The sequence below is a fragment of the Nycticebus coucang genome, chromosome 7 (genome assembly GCF_027406575.1).
Source record: "Nycticebus coucang isolate mNycCou1 chromosome 7, mNycCou1.pri, whole genome shotgun sequence".
Lineage (NCBI taxonomy): Eukaryota > Metazoa > Chordata > Mammalia > Primates > Lorisidae > Nycticebus > Nycticebus coucang.
The window spans coordinates 37,256,705-37,280,172 of NC_069786.1; the positions used below are offsets into that span (position 1 = coordinate 37,256,705).

The 23,468-nt window shown below is 35.8% G+C and overlaps 2 protein-coding genes across 5 annotated transcripts in view; both read left to right on the forward strand.

The window, feature by feature from the left end:
* The first annotated feature begins 12,010 nt into the window (after positions 1–12,010).
* Positions 12,011–23,468, forward strand: part of KYNU (kynureninase) — a 152,473-nt gene continuing 141,015 nt past the window's right edge. For 2 of the 4 annotated variants that reach the window (XM_053596923.1, XM_053596927.1), the window contains exon 1: positions 12,011–12,273. In XM_053596923.1, the coding sequence (XP_053452898.1) occupies positions 12,251–12,273 (23 nt within the window). In that variant the 5' untranslated portion in view covers positions 12,011–12,250. Of the gene's footprint in view, positions 12,274–21,243; positions 21,355–23,468 lie in introns of all 4 variants that reach the window. The other 2 variants (XM_053596926.1, XM_053596925.1) reach the window with 2 other exon arrangements.
* LOC128589962 (RWD domain-containing protein 1-like) lies at positions 12,917–15,039 on the forward strand. The gene has a single exon (XM_053596928.1). The coding sequence runs from the start codon at positions 13,428–13,430 to the stop codon at positions 13,860–13,862; it is 435 nt and encodes a 144-aa protein (XP_053452903.1). The 5' UTR covers positions 12,917–13,427; the 3' UTR covers positions 13,863–15,039.

Below are 23,468 nucleotides of genomic sequence, written 5' to 3' on the forward strand. Positions count from 1 at the left end.
CCGAATGTGGCATATTCTGGAAATAGTGAGATTTCACTTAAGGGAAGCCTTCATCATAACACAGCCTGAAGTAACGAAAGACCATCTGTTCAGCAATTGTAAATGCAGAGATTCACTTAGCACAAGCAAAGGGGCCACAAATCAAGGGACAAAAAGTAAAAGATGTTTAAAATTAAAACAGCTTTAAAGTCATAATTCTTACTGAGAGTCTCTCCTGACATTTTATACACACTAGGTGTCCAATTGATGCTAGAGAATTGTTGTGTAGGCAGAATAAAATATGTCATTTTAAAAGTCAAATTGCTACTTTTTCCCTTGGAATATATTTTTACTTTGGAGATTTAGAAGGATCAATTTCTATCAGTGGTAAAAGACTATACTGTGACTACTGAGCTTAAGATCTATCATTTGCATGAGCTATGTTATAATAGTTTAATTTTTAAAAATAATACTGCTGAAATAGGTTTTATACAGGAGCTGGATACTAGATTATAATACAGGCTGGAAGGAACTGCAGTACATTTCTTCAGGGTACAAAGCAGGGGCAGTTATGTGTCTGCATGGGTGTCCCATGCTTATGTATTTTAAATGTAAATTGTTTTCTTTAAGAGAAAATATTACATTGAATATTGAGGCAAAGGGATTATATGTTTGTGTTTTATTTTCTGGAGTTATAAAACTCATTTCCCACCTATAATGAGAGTTTGATGAAATATTCCACAGTGTTTGTAACAAATCTTGCATTTAAGGAAGCAGATTTATATAAACGGTGGCTGATATTTTTCTGTATCAAAATATACTTCCTTGTAATACCTTATGCAGACTTATTATGATTTTATTTGTAGATGCATTTAAGTATGTTTTGAATAGTGGGGGTAAATAAAAATTTTAAATTGAGCAAATAACTCAAAGTGAGTTACCAAAACAGAGAGTTCTTAAAAACTTTTACAAGTGGGATAAAGTTCTTCTGATAAGACTTTCCTATAAAAAGCAAAAATCTGTACTCTTTCAGGTTGTGACCTAGCACTCAAGAGTTTTCTATAGTGCTATCTACAGTTTTGTGATCATTTAGAAAGGTATGGATATTATATTTATAAAGCATTGAATGCTCCCTTTGAATATAACTAATTTAGAGGTATTTACATGAGCAACTTTCTAATAAAAGGATAAGTTCAGTAGTATGAAAACAAATTGATTTCATCTCAGTTTAAAGTTAAAGCATAAATTGGGACCATAGTGATTGTCTGCAATTCTAGGCATGCCCTGTAAAACGGTATGCATGCTTTTCTGGAGCTTTTTCTGAAGAAGATAAATGAGACATGGTTGATGGTAGCTTTTCATTGGTTACATTTCCAGTAGATCTTTTGTAATGCCCATTAGGTGGCTTGGGAGGAGAAAAATTGATAGACTTAAAAAATGTAGATACCGGAAAGGTCACTCTCTGCAATGATAAGCAAAGGAAGTAGTTGAATGTCATTGATGCAACACATCTGCGAAAAATGGATAATGTGTTTTCATTATTGAGAAAAGAACTGAAACTACACATATTAAGTAAAAAGTAATAAACCAAGAGGATTCTGGAAAAAATAGTATGTGAATGCATGTTCCTGTCGTCTTTCCCTCCAGTTCCAATCATATACACAGCTCCTCTTTCTGAATGAAACACACTATTGGATAAATTATTAATGTCTCAGGGATACTTTGTTAATGCTCCTACTGGATATTGAGGTAATGGGGAATAATTAAGCCTACTTCTGTCTACACTCTAAATTCAGACTAGATGTATGTCTGCTCAAAGCTGTTTTGAAGTGTGGTTGTAGTAGGCCCCTCTGCCATGCATCACCCTATCCCCCAATAAAAGCATAGGCCTTCACTCTTTTGAGGCAAAATCTATCCTGAGAAGCTCACCACATCAGTCAGCCAAACAAAATGAAATGTTCCTACAGGTGAGCATTCTGAAATAGAGAAAACTCAGACGTGGTTAAAGAAACCAGCAAATCTGAAGTTTCTTCACATGATATCTTAAGTCAAGAAAAATGGAAAACTGCCTTCCTCTCTTCCCAAACTTAACCCCAAACTGTGATCAGAAAAATAATAGAAAATATCTACAGAAAGTTTATTTTCACTTAGCCAGATGGATGCCATGGACTGAACATGGAGAATCCAGGGTTGAGAATTAAATTCTGAGTTCCTTGGAGAAAGCTTGATCAGCAGAAATCCATGGACCATTAAGATGGAAAATAGTACCTGAACAGGTATGTACTACTACTAGTACTCTGGCCTTGCAAGACACATGGGAACATTAGACCAGCTTTGTTGATGAAGCTTCAGCAGAGGCAGGCAGACTGCCAGCTAGTACATCACTAACACCCAATTGTGGACACTTATGCACCTCCCACAATGCATACCCCACAAATGGCAGAACTTGAGTTATAAAGGCAAATGAACCTAAGAGTAGATATCTGCTAAAGAGGATATAGCACCAGGAACCAGAACACACATGAAGACAAACTAAGGAGGTGGATATAGTGAATTTGAATCTGGATTTCTTTCTTTCTTTCTTTTTTTATTAAATCATAGCTGTATATTAATGTGATCATGGGGCACCATACACTAGTTTCATAGACCGTTTGACACCAAACCAGCTCTTCAGAACATTCTTAGACCAATCCTCCATAATGACCAACCCAATCCTCCACCACAAAAGTAAACACACTCAGAAACTTCTGATCAAACTCCAACTTCCACACTGGCAAAAGGATTAAAAATGTCCACTGGACTTTTGAAAAACTCGATACCCAAAATTTTATCAGACTTATCAATATTCTCCATTAATGTGAACGGCTTAAACTGTCCTCTAAAGAGGCGTAGGTTAGCTGATTGGATACAAAAACTCAGGCCAGATATTTGTTGCATACAAGAATCACATCTTAACTTAAAAGACAAATATAGACTCAGGGTGAAAGGATGGTCATCCATATTTTAGGCAAATGGTAATCAAGCAAGTGTTGCAATTCTATTTGCAGATACAATAGGCTTTAAACCAACAAAAGTAAGGAAGGATAAGAATGGTCACTTCATATTTGTTAAGAATAATATTCAATATGATGAGATTTCAATCATTAATATCTATGCACCCAACCAGAATGCACCTCAATTTATAAGAGAAACTCTAACAGACATGAGCAACTTGGTTTCCTCCAGCTCCATAATAGTCGGAGATTTCAACACTCCCTTGGCAGTGTTGGATTGATCCTCCAATAAGAAGCTGAGCAAAGAAATCTTAGATTTAAACCTAACCATCCAACACTTGGGTTTAGCAGACGTCTATAGAACATTTCATCCCAAGAAAACTGAATACACATACTTCTCATCAGCCCACGGAACATACTCCAAAATCGACCACATCTTAGGTCAAAAGTCTAACCTCAGTAAATTTAAAGGAATAGAAATTATTCCTTGCATCTTCTTGGACCACCATGGAATAAAAGTTGAGCTCAGTAACAACAGGAATCTGCAAAATCATACAAAAATATTGAATCTGGATTTCATTAGAATATCATTTTGAAATTGAATTTGGAGGAAACAGATGGAAACTGCTACAAAAAATGAAAAGAAACATCGAGATGCATTCAAATATATTATAAGAAGGATATTAGGGTCTAACAAGACATAATTTTCAAATTTAAAATAATTTTAAGATTATTAGAATAATTTAGGCACTAGATGATGATTGTGACTTCAAATCTTGAAATGGGAAAAATGCAAAGAAAAACAAGAGATTCATAATACATAGCCAAAAAGTCTAAACGCATGAAATATTAAGAGTTAAAGAAAAAAAAATGAAAAAGATTAAGAAGAGACTAAAGATACAGCTAGGAATAGGAGAGATAATTTTTTCTATGTATGTGCACATGCGCACACACACACACACACACACACACACCGGGAATGCTTTGCAAAAATGTCTGAATTCTAAAATAGACAAAATTCTAACAAGCTTCCAGACAGAAAGAACATGTTATTTCCAAAAGAAAATCCAATTAAGCCGATATTGAGCTTTCCCGTTCCCCGACTGAGAGAAAGAAGTGTGTGGAATAAGATCTGCATTTAAAGTGTGGCTGGGATTTTTCAATATCTATCTGCAGTTTCTCTCTTTGTAGCATTTTATGCAGGCCATTATGATTTTCTCTATAGATGCATTTAAATATGACTTGAAGATCAGTGGGTAATCAAAATTTGAAACTGAACAACTCCTTAAAAAGAGTTACCACAACAAAAGTTTTTAAATAACGAATATAGAAGTAGAATAAAATTCTTCTGGAAACAATTCACAATATGAAGTGAATATCTGAACAATTTTAGATTGTGATAAAGTAATCAAGAGAAAGGGACTGCATCCTTTCAAACCATAATCCATGTCATTATTTATAACTATGTGGATTTTTGGATAGTGTATGTTTTTTGTGTGTGTTATGGTCATTAATTACATTATGTCACAATTTTGTTTTTACTGAACATTTTACTTTTCTTATATATCTATGTTGATATAGATTGTATTTTTCTACCATTATATATTAATAGTATTTCATCATATGTATATGATGTCTATTAATTTCCTTATATTTGACATTTCTAAATCCTTCTTATGGAGGGCATACTAAGATGGACCATGATCCACATTTCTCAAGTATGGAAGTGTTTATATAGGATCTCGTGGAGATAGAGCTGATTTTTAGCTGGAAAAGAAGAGTTCTATCTATATCTTTATCTCTGGGTATTCCTGGAAGTCTGGTTTTTGACTCTTGGCTAAGATTAGGGCACTGGAAGTTATGTTATTCTATTCAGAGTTGGAAACTCCTCTAGACATCAAAAGTTAGTTTCTTAACTGATGGTTTGCAATTGGCTTAACCATTTGGATAAGACTGACTTAAGTACATAAAGAGGCATTACGACCTTTGGGGGAGATCTCTACCAAAAACAAAATTTCTCACACAGATCTTGGGAATTCAAGTCAAAGACATAGGCCAGTCCTGGAACCTTGAGACTAAGCCCACAGGGAGCTGAGACTGTGTATACTTTTTGGATCTCTAATGCTTGTTTGAATTTTCTAAATAAATGCCTTAAGTGAATATACAATCTGGCATGTCAGTATAAATACCAGAATGAGGAAAAACAATAGAGACATACTCTCAGGAGTGAAATTTTGAGACATAGCGTTTGTTCCTATTTAATTTTAATAAATTGCGAAAAGGTCTGTTTCCATATGGCTTTACTGGAACAGCATGTACAGTGGACTACCCACTCTTCCACATTCTTTCAAGTTATAGATGTTATATGAATTTTTATCAACATGATTGATGTATAAAAGTATTTCAGCATGCATACTAAATTGTGTGTTTTTCTGAATCCCAAAGTGTTTATTCATATCATCAAAAATGTTTTGGCTATTCAAGTTTCCCTTTGTGGATCTCTGATTTTAATCCCTTGATCATTTCTCTGTTGTGTTTTCTTTTCTTTTTCCCTGAGGAACCTCTAGACATTCTAGATATTAATCTTTTCCTAATCTGTCATTTGTCTGTTAACTGGATCTATTATATCTCTAGTTTCCTAGCTTGTAAAATAAAAATAGTAATACACATAGTTCTTATAACTCTTTCTTCCTCTCTAAGGAAAAACAATATCTATAAAATACTAATCCCACGTCTGACGCATAGTGAGAGTTCGACACACATTAGTGATTTGGTGAACTTCTTTCTTTGTTGAATAGATATTTTGTTGTACCTAAATGTATGTATAAATTTAGAAAATATTATTTTAATCTATATTTAAATTGAGTACATTTCCAGACCAGAGTCTCAGTCTAGAAGCTTCAAGTTCAGAATGGAGGCTGCAGTGATAGATGGAGGAAGATGAATCTGGGAAATCAGAAGACATTACTCTGCTCTTGAGTAGAGCTCTAATTAGTTCTATTCTATTCAAATTAGTCAGGCACTCCTGCCTGCATAGGGAGGAGACCCTGCCCTTAAGGCTGACCTGCCTTTCTGCATCAAGCACCTGGCCTGCCAATGATGGAGGGACCCACAATGATATCCACTGAATTCTTATATTTATTTCTGAAAAACTGCAGATCACCATTATCCTTGCACCTTTGCACAATTCATTCATTACCCAGCATTCTGAAATATACTCTGAAAAAGGCATCATGAAAGACAAAATCTAAGTTGTATTTGATTTCCTCTTCTAAAGAAAACAAACCTAGAAAGGACAGGCAGAAAAAAAAATGCATGCCAATATCTTGATAGGGAGTAGTGTCATTCATAAATTCATAAGTTAAGACACATTTTTAAAAATTTCTATTTTAGATATTGACAAATAGGGACAGATGTAAAAAACAATAGGGCAGGGGCAGTTCGCTCACAATGGCTCCCTGTGACCCACAGCTAAACACTATTAGCTCCATCTGGCTCAGCGGCTCAGACTGGGGCCCCAGACAACGGCCAAAGTTCTCCGCACTCTGGCCCAGGCTCTCTCCAAGGCAGTTCAACTGAGTGCCAAGTCCAAAGACACCAGAACAGTTCACAGAAAATGGATGTCTTGAGTATCACTTCAAAATCACATGAAAGACTGAATTTAAATCATTAGGAATCAATTGTTTATGGTTATAAGGCTCGGAATTATCTCAGTAATTTCTTCTGTGTTAAGTTCGATCAGGTTCCAAATCTGCTGGTCTCTCCTATTGGAATTACAGTTGCTTCAGCTCTCTCTTCAACTCTGAACTTAGAGGATTGATATTGCTTTTCCTCAGGTGGGCAGTGTTCACTGAGCCAAGCCTGCCTGGAGTGAGAGGTACCCAGGAAACCCGAATCTGTTTTGAGCCAGTTGGTTCTGCAATATTGATGGATTAGTTCATGACTGTTCTGAATGAATTAAATTACATATCAAATCACTATTTGGGACAAATCACAATATTTATGTTTCTCTGCGAGTCATTTTAGGGACCCCTAAAGAGCTCCCTCTCTTTTTGGAAGCTTTCTTACATCTATTTTTTAGAGTCACCAAAAAAAAAGAAAAGAAAAAGAAAAAGAAAAAGAAAGAAAGAAGAAGAAGAAAAGAAATCGTACATTTGTATTAAATTCCTAATGTCCAGTCCTCTTTCCCATTTAAACTGATACGCACTCGAACCTACCCTCTCCTGTCCATTCCTACTACAGCCTGGGTCTAAAGCAACTATTTCCTTCAGGGATAAAATTCAGAACACATAAATAAAACAGGAGTTTGACAGAAGCCTCCAGGCAACTCATTTCTTCAGAAAAAGTTGTATAAATCAACAATCTGGGGGAAATTAGTATGAGTCCATTTTCTGGTTTTAGTTTACAGTTCTTTTCATTTTTGCAAAAGCAAGATTTTATTCTTTTGATTAGAATCAGTCCGACTGGCACTTGCCCAGGAGTTGTGATGCCCCAAACCTTCTCCCGATGCCAGCACCACACAGATTCATCATCGTCACCCTCATCCTCTTTGAGGAAATTAAAGCTTATTGAAACCAGTTAACAAAGAAAGGACAGATTCAGGTTAATAATTTGCGTTTAAAGGAAAAAAAAAAGATTCTAGGAAAATAGCAAAAAATCTGTCAAGGTCAACCTTCTTCTCATTTATTTCTGTTTAAAAAAATCCTATCATATCAAAAAAAAACAATAGGGCAATTGGAATGTTCTTATCTGTGCATAATATTTTCTCTTAGTATAACGTTTTCCTTTCAGTTGCTCTCTCTAAAAATTGAAATTATCTCAATGTTCTCAGGAAATGAACATTAAAATAAATTTCTCTTGTTTGGTAAATTTCCACCTTAGTGTCCACTCATGCCTCTCTCCATCAATACTCTATTCTTAGCTAGATTTTCAGCTAGAAAGGAGACTGGGGGAGGAAATTATATTCAATTATCTAAATCAGATTAGTTTAAAATGGACATTGCCCTAGGATTGTGTGCATTCAGCTTAGGTTAGTAAAAACATTCTCTTAAAATAAGTGCCTGGAGTACTCACTGAAAAGCTGAAAGGTCACATTTAGCAGAGAGGGAAAGAGTGAGGTGTGTGCTCCAGTAGTGACTGCCACACACAAGTGAGAAGGGATTAGTTTCATAAGTGTCTTTGTTCTCTGAAACCTTCTCTGATTTCCTTAAGCAGAGCAGTCATTAGCCAATTCCATGAGAATATACTTTCAGAATACTTTAAATGTCTCAATTCTAATCACATTCTGTAGAGATTTAATAATAGATCAAATATGCATATGAAATTACTTTTCTTGGAAACTTTCAGATCAACCGTGGACCTCTACTTCATTAATCAACATATTCAATTAATAAATGAAGTAGGTGACCAGGTATTATGGACTTAGGAATTGTGCAAATGCTAGGGCTTTCCAAACTGAACTAATTCACTTATATAATTCAATGAACATTGTCGGTGTGCCCTATGGTATTTGGATTTTTAAGGCCTTATTAGATAGCACATTGTTTGGTAAAACATGTCATTGGGCTCAGTTCTTCAAACATAATGGGAATTTTTCCTTCCTTGCTTTACACTGTAATCGCACTATAATTAAGATATACAGCACAAGAAGGCATAGTAATAGACACAACAGACATGTCTCATAAATCATAGTGAGACTCATTTAACAAACAAAGACTTTAGGCCAACTATTAGACTAAGAGATAAAGTTGTAAAGAATAAGCTTTTCATAAAATCTTATTTAGTTGCAAATGTAAGCATAATATTTTCTGTGGGCATGCAGTGGGAAGGATTAGCCCTAACTCTGTATGAGTGTGTGTGTGTGTGTGTGTATTTCCAACCATCCCTATGATGGCTCATAACAGAAACAAGTTTATTTTAAAAAATATAGCCTGTGGGGTATGATGTTGAAGAAAGAATCTCTAATAAAGCATATACCTCTTCATAGTACTTCTATAGCTAGAGTTTAATATCTGGTGGGCACTTTGGCCCCTAAAATGTGTTTCTTTTCTTGACGGATTTTTCTTTTATGCAAGTAAAATTGCATACCTCTGCCATGTTATACTTACAAAATTTTATGATAATGAAAATGTAGACTAAAATAAACTTTGTAGATTAAAAAAATGATTAAAAACATGATAAAAAACATGATTAAAAATAATTAAAAACATGATAGAATTTAGAGATACTTTCCTATTTTAAATGCAAAAGCAAGTCCTTGAATATTAGGGAATCCTAGCATTAACATTTTTATTAAAAAAAAAAAAAGAACATACTCTTTGTGTGGAATAACTTTCTCTTTTGTGTACTTGATTTATGCCTTCTTAGCCTAAGACCCCACATTCCCTTCCAATAATGCTGGGTCTAGATAGTAAATAGATACCCAGGCTTATGGTTCAACATTGTTTGTTTTTCTTTTTGTTTTGTTTTCTAATTTTCTATTTTGTTGCCATAATGTTTTTATTTTTCCTATTGATCTTAATTTGTGGTATTTTAATCTAATTTATTGACATAACTGGTTATTAATAGATCCTTATCAAAAGAGACAACATAGAAGCCAAATATCTAATTAATTAAATAATACAATAATCTGAATTCAAAAAAATATTTGATTGCTCCCTATGCAAAAGGCAGTGAAGAAAGATAAAATGTTCTGCTCAATTAACAAACACTCTAGAAAAACGGGTAATTGTCTCAGTTTGGGATGCTATAACAAAATTACCAGGTAATGTGTAGAAAATAGGAATTTATTTATAAATTTTATTTATAAAAATATAATCTGGAAAGGTCAAGGTCAAGGTACTGGCAGATTCGGTGTCCAGTGAAGTCTTACTCTGCTTCCAAGATGATGCCTTGTTGCTATATCCTCTGCAGGGGAAGGACAAAGGCTGCATCTTCATATGGTAGGAAGAAAATAAAAAAGGAAAATGTTGCTCTTCATAGATGGTGCTATCTGGATGATTTCATGTGGTAAAAGGGATAGGAAGGAGAATGTAGCTCTCTGAAGCCTCTGTTACGAGGGTATTCATCGCATCCATGAAGGAAGAGTTCTTATGCCCTTGACATTCTATACCATCACCTCAGGGGCTAATTCCCACATGTGAATTTTGAGGGGACACATATATTCAAACCATAGTAATCAAGTATGCAGATAAAGTAAGAACTTAGTCTGTGCCAATGTTTATTAAGAGCAATACCAAAAAAAAAGAGCTACAAGAACAAAAATGAAAGGATGTATTTCTTCTGGATAACCCAGAGAAAAGAGTATACAGTGAGATTGAAAAATAGGAGGTGGCAATGGAGAATGAGAATAGAAATTAAATGAGATTTGCCCTGTGAAAGGAGTGATAGAAACAAGAGCTTTCAATGCAGCGGCTGTCGGTAAAGAAGACAGCTGTGGATTTGTCCATTAGGAAGTCATTAGAGCTTTGTCAGAGAGGAGGTTCAGGAACACAGTGGAAGTGAAGGTAATATTCAAGGGGAACTTGCAGCTACAGAGGCACATTAAAGGCATCTCTATACTGCTTTTCTCTTTGAAGCTAAGAGAAAACAGAAAATAACTTTTTAGAAAACAGGGAAGAAAACTCTGTCTTTAATAAAACAGGTAATAATCTTAAACCACAAACTATGAAGAATAGCTACTGAATACAGGGAAGAATCAGACCTCAGTAATCCAGATGTGGAAAGTGTATTCTTGTCTCCCGTATGCCATGGAGGGCTCCCAAGGCAGGTGGTACGGTCCTGTGGGGTACAATGAAGAATATCTTACCCAGAGTGGTACTTCTGGGAAGTTAAAGACTCTGAGAAGCAATCTCTAAACTCCATCTCACGCTGAGTATTGGAAAGAGATCTAAGATTGCAGGAAAAAGTGCAGAGATCAGCTATTGTCATAAGAAATTGCAGTGAGTATGTAGTGGATGACACATCAGCAGAAGTTTGCTTTACACGTGGTTGTCTGAGTTAGCCAAGTCATCTCTCCACACAAAAATCTGTCATCTGATGCTAAACTTGAGCCCTGTTGAGATCCTGCTACTACTAATACAATAACATAAAGGACTGAGCCCTACCAGGTGGTTAAATCTCCTTATACCTCCTGATACCTCGGTCATGCTTTTGCTTATAGAACTCTTTACCTCTCTCTCAGAACAGTTGAATAAAATATTATAGGAAACGCTACACAAGAGACAACAAACTCTGACTTGAGTAAAGGAATACCGCAGAGTTAAGATTAAAAAGTAAGTTGATTTTTGGAAGAGCACAATGAAGACAGAAAAGGATATTTCACCCAGAAATAAATAATTGCATATAAGGAAAAACACAGAGGTGAGTCATAGAGTTTGGGGCAGACAAATTCCCACAGTGAATTTAAGATGGCTGGATGGTCGCACCTGTAGGGAGAGCGAAGACCCATAAAATAAACACCAAAGTTCGGCCCAGGCCAAACTCATAGTGAGTCTTGTACGTTATGTAAAAACTTCATCTTTTTCAGAGATCAACTTAAAAAGCCTTTATGCAACATTTTTAGACCTGATTTCATCTGTGGTATAGAAAGATTAATCTGAATGAGTTGGAGTTTAGATTTTAGAAGAAAATACAGAAGCAGGGATCAGATTGGAAAACCATTTAAAGGAGGTGATAGAAAGAAGACAGGTCAGACTGGGACAGGTGGGGAGAGGAGAAACATGATAGACGTAGTGAATACCCAGTAATTGAAGAGGGTGGGGATTCCATTGTTTCTCATCAAAGATCAACAGAATTATGATCATGTCTTCATGAAGAATCAGGGATAAGAGGAAATTAGAAAACAATTTCTCTGGTATGTGTCTTCCTGCTGAATATAAATTTTAGTCTGTATCAGTGTCCTTTCACTAATTTAAAACTTAGAGAGTCTTGCTTAGCTACTCAGTGGTGTTAGTAAAACATTAAGCTACTGTTGCATCCGTCCTGCGGTAGGGTCGTGGGGTCAAAAGTCCATTCCTTCAAGCACAGTAAATAGAAAGGGTCACATGTGGGGAGAATGTTTTTAAGAAATTTCTTAGGCAAACATGATGAGGAAAAAGATGATTAAAAGTTAGAAAAGAGAAGATACATAAACTGCCCAAGTCAGATGGAGGTCGTATGTAAACGGCATAGGAGATGTAGCTAGTTGCTGACCACTTTAAACTACTCCGCTGCTTGGAAGCCCACCAGGAACCTCCCACTGCAAAGTGCACTTGTTCTGCTGAACAGCCAGTGGACAGATGCTCCAGATGAACGCAGGAAGGTAAGAGAACCTGACCCTCCTGTGAACGAATGACCCTTTGATGAATACTTAGAAAAGCTGCTCTAGAGAATACAATATTAAGTGAACAGGTAAAGAATAAATGAATTACTAAAGCAGCAATTAGTGTCCAGTTAAAGTGAGAGAAGTGTTTTCCTTTATTAATTAAAGAGTAAAGCAATTGTAGAATGTTAAAGCATTCTACAAATATTTAGTGGAATTTAAAAAAAATAACCTGAAGTAGCTAGGCTTCATTTAATTGTTTGGATTATTATACAGTATTATACACTTACTGTTTAAGCAGAGAAAACTATTAATTCAGAAAAAAGTAAATTCAAAATCTGTTCATCACCTTCTTGCTATATGTTTTTTTGTTTGTTTTTAGTTTTTTTAAATAATTGGAAGAGGTTTAGTCTGAGCCAAATTTGAGGACCTTGGCCCAGATCCATGCCCCAAAAGCCTTAAGCAAGTGGACTCACTATAATTGGATTATTATTTGCTGTGTTACATTTCATGGAGACAGGAATTACACGCACAGTCATAAATCAATACATGAACGGTATACATTGGTTTGGTCCAAAAGATGGGACATCTCAAAGTTGAGGGTGGGGAGGAGCTTACAGGTTATAGGTGGGCTTAAAGATTCTTTGATTTGTAATTGTTTAAAGAAATGAAGTGTTGAGCGCGGCCATGGTCTCAGCTGCTGCACACTGCTTGGGTGTCTGGGCAATCCATGGGCAGCAGCAAGGGCCACGATGATAGATTATGGCGAGGAGCAGCGCAATGAGCTGGAGGCTCTGGAGTCTATCTACCCCAACTCCTTCACAGCTTGGTTGCACATTGATCCAACCCTGCTAACAATCAGTCTTCCAAAATATAAATGGACTCCCTTGACACCACATTCTCCTTCAGTAGTGCTTCACTTGACAAGGTCCTGCTAAGTGTTATCAGAAAATCCACCCAGCTTCACTATTACTGAGACATGGGAGGCTGGAGAAAATGATGAAACTGTCCAGACTATCCTCAAGTTTACATACAGTGAAAAATACCCAGATGAAGCTCCCCTTTATGCAATATTCTCCCAGGAAAATCTAGAAGATAATGATATCTCAAATATTTAAAAATTATTAGCATTACAGGCTGAAGAAAATCTTGGTATGGTGATGATCTTTACTCTAATGACAGCTGTGCAAGAAAAAATAAATGAAATAGTAGATCAGATAAAAACTAGAGGAGAAGAAAACAAACAGAAAGAAAAAGAAGCAGAAGCTGAAAAGCAATTATTCCATGGCACTCCTGTTACAATTGAGAAAGTCTTAAATTGGAAGGCTAAGTTTGATGCAGAACTTTTGGAAATTAAAAAGAAACAGATGAAAGAAGAACAAGCAGGAAAAAATAAATTAAGTGGGAAACAGTTATTCGAAACAGATCATAATCTTGACACATCTGATATCCAGTTCTTGGAGGATGCTGGAAACAATGTGGAAGTAGACAAGTCCTTGTTCCAGGAAATGGATGACTTGGAGCTGGAGGATGGTGAGGATGATGCAGACTACAATCCTTCTGACCCAGGGAGGGACTCAACTACCTGATGGACTGTCCCCATCTGCAGAGAGGCTTGACTGCCACAGCATCTGTGACTATGCTCAGAGGGTTTTGATCTTCCTTTCTTTTTTTTCTAAGAAAAAATATTTTTCAGGAGAAAATCTTCTGATAGCTTTCATCATTGAACTTAATAAACTGACCTTAAAATTTCAAAAAAAAAAAAAAAAGAAAAGAAAGAAATGAAGTGTTGTCTAAAGGCTTGGAATGTTTTAAGCTAATAAAGTCTGTTAATTAGAGACAGGTCACCAGACATACACCAGACTCAAGTGATCCATTAAGTAAATTGAGGACCTGCAGGTGTGGTTTGAGCTTTGTCTTGCATAGCCTTCAGCCTCTTAATGAGTTACAAAGGATACCTCCAAGAAAGGAGGGGACCACGATGAGGCATCTCTCATCTCCCTTCTCATGACTAGCAAGTCAGAATTAGTGTATTTCTGCGGTCCCCTTGGTGAAGAGGGGTCCATTCAGTCAGCTGGTAGAAAGGCTCAGGATTTTATTTTAGCTTACAATTCCTCCCTTTTGGCCAGAATCTACCAGAAATAGTATCAATGACCAAACACTTATTTTGTCCCATCATTGCCAGGGTTAGCTATGTAGTTTTTAAAATGTATTTCAACTTCTTTATGCTTGAGTTTTCTTGTTGATAAAATGAAGGATACTCTTTTGAGATTTATGAAGTTAAATGTGATATCTATCTATGTGATATTGCTATGATTATCTACCTTTTTAAATTTCAAGATATTACAAGGGTACACATGTTTTGTTGTATGTTTGAATTTCGCTATGCCTGAGTCAGGGTTATAAGTGTGATCATCACCCACATAGTGTTCATTGTACCCATTAAGTGGGTTTTTGCAAATCCTCTCCTCTCCCATCCCCTTTACTTGATTACCACTGAGTTTTATTCCCCTCAGTACACATGTGTGTTCATCGGAAGTTTCCAATTTAATACCATGTGTTCCGTGTAAAAGAATGTTTATTTTTCCATTCCCTGGATACTTCACTTAGGATAATTATCTCTCATTCCATCCAAATTGTTGCAAAAGCCTTAACCCATCCTTATTCATAGCTGCATAGTATTCCATAGACCACATTTTATTAACCCAGCCATGAATTGATGGGCACTGGATTGATTTCACATCTTTACAATTGTGAGTTGTGCTTCAATTCACAAGTAGGTGATTTTTTTATAAAATGACTTATTTTCCTTTGGGTAAATACCCACTATTGGGACTGCTGTATCAAATAGTAAGTCTGCTTTTAGTTCTTTGTATGGAAGCACGATACAGTTTTCCATAGCATGTCTTTCTTTCTGAATCAATGCCAACGTCTATTGTCTTTGAAACTTTTAATAAAAGGTATTCTGACTAGAGTAGGTGATATCTCATTGTGGTTTCATTTGCCTTTCCCTAGAGATTAGGACATTAAGCATTTTTTTCATATATTTATTGACCATTTGTCTATCTTCTTTTGAAAAGCTTCTGTTCATGTCTTTTGCTTACTTTTATTCTTTTTATTTATTTTTTTTATTTTATTAAATCATATCTGTGTACATTAATGCATTTATGGGGTACAATGTGCTGATTTTATATATAATTTGAATGCTTACATCAAACTAGTTAACATAGCCTTCTTACTTACTTATTTGTTGTGTTAAGACATTTATACTCTACTCTTAATAGTTTTGACATGTACCCTTGAAATGTGCATAATAGGGTCCCACCAATTACTCTCCCTCTTCCCAGCCTATCTCCTCCTCTCCCCTCTCCCTCCTCTTACTTCCTTTATTCTGGACTATAGTTGTATTTTATCATTTGTATGGAAGTGTGGGTGATTACATATTGGTTTCATAATAGTACTGAGTACATTGGATACTTTTTCTTCTATTCTTAAGATATTTTACCAAGAAGAATATGTTCCAGCTCCAACCATGTGAGCATAAAAGATGTAAAGTCTACATCTTTTTTATGGCTGCATAATATTCCATGGTATACATATACCACAATTTGTTAATCCATTCACGGGGTGATGGGCACTTGGGCTACTTCCATGATTTTTTTACCCAATTTTAATGGGATTGTTTGTTTTTGTTTCTTTGTTTGTTTATTGTGAGACAGAGTCTCACTATCTCACCCTTGGTAGAGTGCTGTAGCATCACAGCTCACAGCAACCTCAAACTCTTGGGCTTAAGCCTCCCAAGTAGCTGGGACTACAGGTGCTCACCACAACGCCTAGCTATTTTTTTTGCTGTTGTTGCAGCTGTCATTGTTTTTTAGCTGGCCCAGGGTGGGTTTGAAGCTGCCATTGTTGGTGTACATGGCCGGCACTGTAATCACTGTGCTACGGGCACTAAGCTGGCATTGTTTGTTTTTATTCTTGCTGATTTGCTTGAATTCTTTGCAGATTCTGGTTATTAGCCCTTTATCAGATATATAACTTGTGAATGTTATCTCCCATTTTCAAGGTTGTCTGTTTGCTCTGCTGATTATTTTCTGAGCTGTACAGAAGCTTTTTAATTCAATCAAGTCCTGTTTATTTATTTTTGTTGTTGTTGTAATTGCCTTTTTTTTTTTTTTTTTAAAGACAGAGTCAGTGCAGTGCCAGGGCATCATAGCTCCCTGCAACCTCATAGCTTCAGCAATCCTCTTGCCTCAGCTTCCTGAATAGCTGGGACTATAGGCATGTGCCACTATGCCCAGCTATTTTTTATATTTTCAGTAGTGATGGGATCTCACTGTTTCTCTGGGTGGTGTCAAACTCCTGAGTTCAAGCAATCCACCCACCTCAGCCTCCCAGAGTGCTGGGATTACAGGCATGAGCCAATATGCCCATCCTTGGGGTCTTCATAAATGCTTTGCCTAGGCCTATTTCTAGAAGAGTATTTCTAACATTTTCTTCTAGAATTCTTATAGTTTCTTGACTTACATTTAAGTCTTTTATCAATCTTGAACTTCTATCTGTGAAAGGTGAGAGATATGGATCCTGTTTGATTCTTCTTCCTATGGCTATCCAATTTCCTAGCACCATTTACTGAATAGAGCATTTTTTCTAAGAAGGTGAATTTTGTATGAAAGCAATAATCCCTTATTCATTCATTTATTTATCTTCCACTTATCATTTAACAAGGGTTGAGGAATTTATACTGTTCATTAAAGTGAAATTGGCCATACATAGATTGAAAAAGTAAATAAATACACACAATAAAAAAAATTATTATACAGTGAACACAAGCAGATGTTAAGCTCACTGTTAGAAATCAAAGGGCCTGCAAGGCTGCTAAAGGTAGAGCAAAATGTCTGCTTTGACTTCCCTAGCAGACAAAACTACTTTAAAGGTAGCACAGTTCTACATATTTTTCCAAACAGTAAGATCTGAGAGATATTTCTCGTGTTGTTTATCATAAAACAATCGTGTTTTGATACAGAGCGGATGTAACAGTGAAATACTTACCTTTGCTTTTTTTATTCTCCTCTATTCACATCAGAAAGGGAAATGAAATTTAAGCTTCCAAGGTGCCAAATTCGTTAAGAGTCAAAAGCAACAAAGTTGAAGACTGCCACTGGAGGTAAAATTTAAAGTTCCCCAAAAATGACCCAGATGTCAACTGATTTCACCATGTTCCTTTAAAGCCAAAGGTATCAATCCGAACCACCCTCTGCCCCAGTCTCAAAATGCCTTAGCTAATAGGCTTTGATGAAAACAGATGCAACACAATTCCTTGCCAATTTTTTTTTCTTTAAATCGAAATAGCTTTTTGCAGGTTACACTCCTATCCTTATCAAGTTTTGAAACTGAGAGGAAGATAAACTTCAGAAAACAAACAGAGAAGCTGATCTTTCAGTGTGGTCTGGAATAGTTTGAATAACATGGGCATCTCCTAATCTTTAAAGTTGAACTAGAGCACATATACTAAACTTCAAATAATGTTGCCTTCTATATGCTAATTCTTTAAACACATTTTCAGTTGTCTTCTAAAAGAATAATTCTCTTGAAATGTTCCCCTTATTTGGTCAGTTTTGAAAATTTGTATTTTGCTAAAACATTATAATTTTTCTCCAGATTACAAATATGTTTCTGTAGAACCAGATGCTGTTTTTATATATAAATACAAATTAAAATTTCAAATTTATTAATGTCCTTTTCCATGTCTGGTAATTCTTACTTTTATGTTCTGTACCTTCCTCAACTATAATAAATAAGAGCCCCTTAGAAGTATTTCCCTTTGGCTCTTAGGGATTTTCTGCAACATTCATTGGATTGGAGTCAAGCAAAATCTTGACCCTTGTCTGCAGTGTGGGGATTAAGAAAATTTAGGAATTTTCTATATTTTTGTATGTGTGTAGTATAGGCTATGGGAAGTCACAAACTACTGGAAAAATTAGTGTGCAGATACTGGACACATCTACAATGAGAACCTTTGCAGAATTTATTAGCGACACCAGAAAACACTTTAACAGACCAATACAGGAAGAAAATCAAATCCCTACAGAGGATCTTGAGGTGATACCCCCAAACACATCCCTCACTTCCTCTCTTGATAGTAATTTTTAATATATACAGTAGATTCTCCATAGTTGACCACCTCCCTACATTGACCACCTCCTTTTAAGTGGACCTATGTTCACAGACCATGTAGTTATCAGCACAGCAGGCCAGTTCCTTATGTTGAATATCTCCATATGTTGGCCAGTTTGTTATACTCCCTTGGGTGGTCAACTTGCAGAGATTCTACTGTATATATTTTTAATTTTTATGAAATGTGAATTATTAGGGCAAAAGGAAGGCATCTGCTTTGTACATTGTACTATGGAAAACTTACTATTGTATGAAAGCTTTATCTTCTTTTTTTTTTTTTAAAGCTTTATCTTCAAATGGAGATTATGTATTTCTTGTCCTCATTTCACACACAGTCATCACAACGTCAGCTATGTTGCCATATATTCAATGATGTCAAGGTGACTCAAGTTATTCTATAAAATTTAAAGTTCCCCAAAAATGACCCAGATGTCAACTGATTTCACAAGTTTTGCAGAAACTTCAGGGAACCTGTAGTGGCAGTAACAATATTACTTTGATTGTTATGTGATTAAACAAACACTAACAGCCTCAAGTACCACTACAAAACGGTTCATTTGAAAACAATCCCTTGCTCTACCACAGGAGTTTAAAAATCCTTAATGGTCTCTGAAGAAGACAGGTGCACAGCCTACAGACATAAGAAAAAATGCTCATCATACTTAATCATCAGAGAAATGCAAATCAAAACTACTTTGAGATATCATCTGACTCCAGTAAGATTAGCCTATATCACAAAATCCCAAAACCAGAGATGTTGGCGTGGATGTGGAGAAAAGGGAACAATTCTACACTACTGGTTGGAATACAAACTAACACGTTCCTTTTGGAAAGATGTTTGCAGAACACTTAGAGATCTAAAAATAGACCTGCCATTTGATCCTACAATTCCTCTTCTAGGTATATATCCAGAAGACCAAAAATCACATTATTTGGATATTTGTACCAGAATGTTTATTGCAGCCCAGTTCCTAATTGCTAAATCATGGAAGAAGCCCAAGTGCCCATAGACCCATGAATGGATTAATAAATTGTGGTATATGTATACCATGGAATATTATGCAGCCTTAAAGAAAGATGGAGACTTTACCTCTTTCATGTTTACATGGATGGAGCTGGAATATATTCTTCTTAGCAAACTATCTCAAGAATGGAAGAAAAGTATCCAATGTACTCAGCCCTACTATGAAACTAATTTATAGTTTTCATATGAAAGCTATAACGCAGTTACAACCTAAGAATATGGGGAAAGGGGAAAGGGAGGGTAGGGGAGGAAGCGGAGAGGATGGGGGAGGCAGGGTAATTGGTGGGACCACACCTAAGGTGCATCTTACAAGGGTACATGTGAAACTTACTAAATGTAGAATGTAAATGTCTTAACACAATAACAAAGAAAATGTCAGGAAGGCTATGTTAACCAGTATGATGAAAATATGTCAAATTGTATATAAAACCAGTGTTTGGTGCCCCATGATTGCATTAATGTTCACAGCTATGATTTAATAAGAAAAAATCCTTAATGGCAATTTAGTAATTAATCAATGTTATACATATTCAGGTATTTTGATGCTTTAAATAGGGCCAACAGTGTTAAAAGCATTTGCTTATTTCAGACTTACTTTGGATGCAACTTATAGCTCAGCTCTGATTCTTTTATCAGCTTGAAATACCAAGGGGGGGAAATAGTAGATTATTTTATTTATTCTAATTCCTCATATAAAGCATTCGAATTTGAGAAAATTGACATGTAAACGCAATTAACAGAGAATTTCTAAACTCCCCCTTCTGGAACATATGGTATAGATTGCTCTAAATGCCTCTGTTAACTTAATAGTGAGGGAGAAGTTCTGATCTAGGAAAAAGTGAACGTGTCAATGGTCTGTGAAGCTAGTGAATGATGCCCCATGATCATATCAATGTACACAGCTATGATTTAATATATAAAAAAAGAATTTTAGTCTGAATACATTTTTTCTTTTCTTCTTTTTTTAAATCTAAACCTCAAATACTTTATTTTCCTATTTTTCCTTACTTTTTTTCTCTAAATAAATTTTAATCACCAACTGGCAAAATGTCATTTGCTTAGAATGAACTTTTGTATTTTCCTCCTACAAACTAAGAACATAAATACAGAGAACGGGAAACTCCCCATTCATTACTGAGAAAGTTTTCTAATAATCAGCCTATGTACTGCACAGAAAAGAAAGATTGTCTAAATATTGTTTAGTAAATTATGAGCATATTAATATTTCTTCCTTCCCAGTTATAGAAGGAGAAAAAGGAGGAGAAGGGAGAGGGGAGGGAAGAGATAAAAAGGGGAGGAGGTGGAGGAAAGAAGTAAAGGAAAGAGGGAAAGGGAGGAAAGGCCAGGGGAGATGACTGCGGAGAGAGTGGAGGGAAGGAGGAGAGGAGGGAGACAGGGGAGGAAGTAAAGGATGGGAAGGGAAAGAGAAAAAGGGATGGGGACTAGAAGGGAAGGAGAGGGGAAGAAAGAGAAGGAAAGAGAAGGGAGGAAAACAGAAGGCAGACACTTTTGGGTGTGTTCCTTATATTTTATAATTACTATGTATGTTTCCCCCTACGCACTTACAGATGATTCTATATTCCATGGTTTCCGAACAGAAATTTCTCGAGAGGACCTCCTGGCCTGGCATGTTATGTTACATTGGTTATCCCCAAGTGAAAGAAAAGGATGTTTGGGTGTGGAGAGTCCCTACGGTAGGCTAGGAAAGGAGAGAGGCAGAAGGGCAGCGAGAGGAAGCTAATTGGCCCTGTTCTGCTTAAAATATCCAGGAACTTCCCACCATCCTGCTGGAAGAAGGAGGGAGAGTCCCAATAATGACTCAGATTAATTTTTTCTTCAGAGAAGTGAGAAGTGAGTTTCAAGAAAAAATTTTTTTAAGGGTAATGTGAAATTTTAAAAAATATTTGAGTGTGATTTTTCTTTTCTCCTTTCTTTTCTTTCCTTTTCTTTTCTTCACTTTTCTTTTCTTTTTGTTTGTTTGTTTGATGGATTTTATATAGAAACAAGTTCTCACAATGTTGCCCAGGCTGATCTCAAACTCCTGGCCTCAAGTGATTCTCCTTCCTCAGCTTCCTGAAGTGCTAAGATTACAGGCATGAGCCACTAAAATTTTCTACCTACTCAAATTTGAAATTACAGCTTTTCATCATTCTTCTCCAGATTATGCTCAACACTGAGGTTTGTCTTTCCTTACTAGACCAGACACTACTTTTAGTAGAGAGGTCTAAACTGGCCACCAAGCATTGGCACTGTCCTTAACCTCATCACTCATTTTCACTTACTTAACAACCAAGGTTGGAGGGCAATGATTGGGTGGAGTTTGCTCCAGAGTTTGCTGCGCTGAATTTAATTTGGTGAATCACTCAGCAGGCATCCACTGAAGTCTGCTAAATGCTTAGGCACTCCATAAGCCCTGAAGAATCGTTTAAAAATTACCTCTTGGGAGAACAGAACTTTTCTATATCCCCAATAATTTAGAAGGAAAGAAGTGAACCTTCAAAAAATATAACCAATTCAATAGGTATTCATTAATATTTAGCTTCATACATAGGTAATTCTCTGAGGAGGTTAACATCACAGTTTGGCCTCCCGGAAACATACCATGTTGAAGCTGGAATGACAAGTGGAAATTAATAGACATCTTTGAATTGTAACAAATTTTTTTTGTAACATTTGTTGTAACAAATTTTCCTGGCACCAATTTTTTTTTCTTCTTGTTTCTGAAAAAGAAAGAATGGAAGCTCACTCCATCCTTTCTTCAGCTCCCACAGGCAGGGTCTTGCTTTCACTTCTGCCCTTATGACTTGTAGCTCACAATCTTTTTATATTTTTAGGGGCTTATGTTATTATAAAAATTTTACTTGCCATGATAGCCTGGCATTTTCCTTTGTGCCTGGTGCAAAGAATACACTTAAGATTTTTCTTAAATGAATGAAGGTAACAAATTTAAAGAGAAAGAGAAACAGATTTACAGAACATAAGAAATAGAAGTGTAGTTTACACCTCCAAATTCTTCTAAAATGGCAAATGTTAAACAATAGTTTTTAAGATAACATATTGATGGCATTGTTTTTAATAGTATTATTAAAAGGTTTTGGAAGAAACAATGTGAAAGCAATACTTTGAGGTGTTCATTTCTATCCATATTTCTATATCTTTAGTCACTAAAAGACACTGACTCTCCTATCAAAAATGGTTAGAACCTGGCAAATCTTCCAAAAGTTTTAAAACACAATGCATAAGCAAAATGGGGGGAGGGAGAACAAGTTTTGAAATTTCCTGGATGGCTTCAAATACTTTTCTCTTTCAAGTTAATAACATGAGGGTAGTCAACTTATTTTATAGGATTGTTATAAGGATAGGATTGATAAAGTGAAATATATTTTCTTTTCACTGGTCCATTACTTATATTAAAGTAACTTCATGAGCTTTAGCCCCTTCTCTTGGAGACTGGAGGACAGTACATTTTGTCTTGTTAATTAAAAGAAAAAAAAAGAACGCATCACTGATTGACTTATGTGTCATGGTGGTACAGCTTTCTTCTTCACGCATGATTTTGTTATCTCAATAATTTTGTGAGGAAGGTACTTTTATGTCTATTTGATCATTAAGAGATAGAATAGAGTTAAATGAATCATACAGTGTTATATAATAAATACTTAATAGAAATGATTAAATAAAATAACACTTTACCAGGAATGTTGTAGGTTCTCAGCAAATCACAAGTGTGCATGAATAATTCAATTATTGAGGCCAAGTCCTAATTCTGAAAGTCTTTAATCTTAGTTTTTATAACCAAAAGGATATTTAGCAAAATTCCCAAGCTCAGGAATAAACCTAAAGAGGTAATCAAGGTAGAACCATACAAAGTTCATAGATGTAGGCCAGGCTTGGTGGCTCACACCTGTAATGCTAACACTCTGGGTGGGTAAGGCAGGAGAATTTCTTGAGGTCAGGTGTTCGAGACCAGCCCAAACATGAGCAAGATCCTAGT

Excerpts from the sequence above, each read along its gene's own strand:
- LOC128589962 (XM_053596928.1), top strand. The coding sequence starts at position 13,428 with ATGGTGATGATCTTTACTCTAATGACAGCTGTGCAAGAAAAAATAAAT.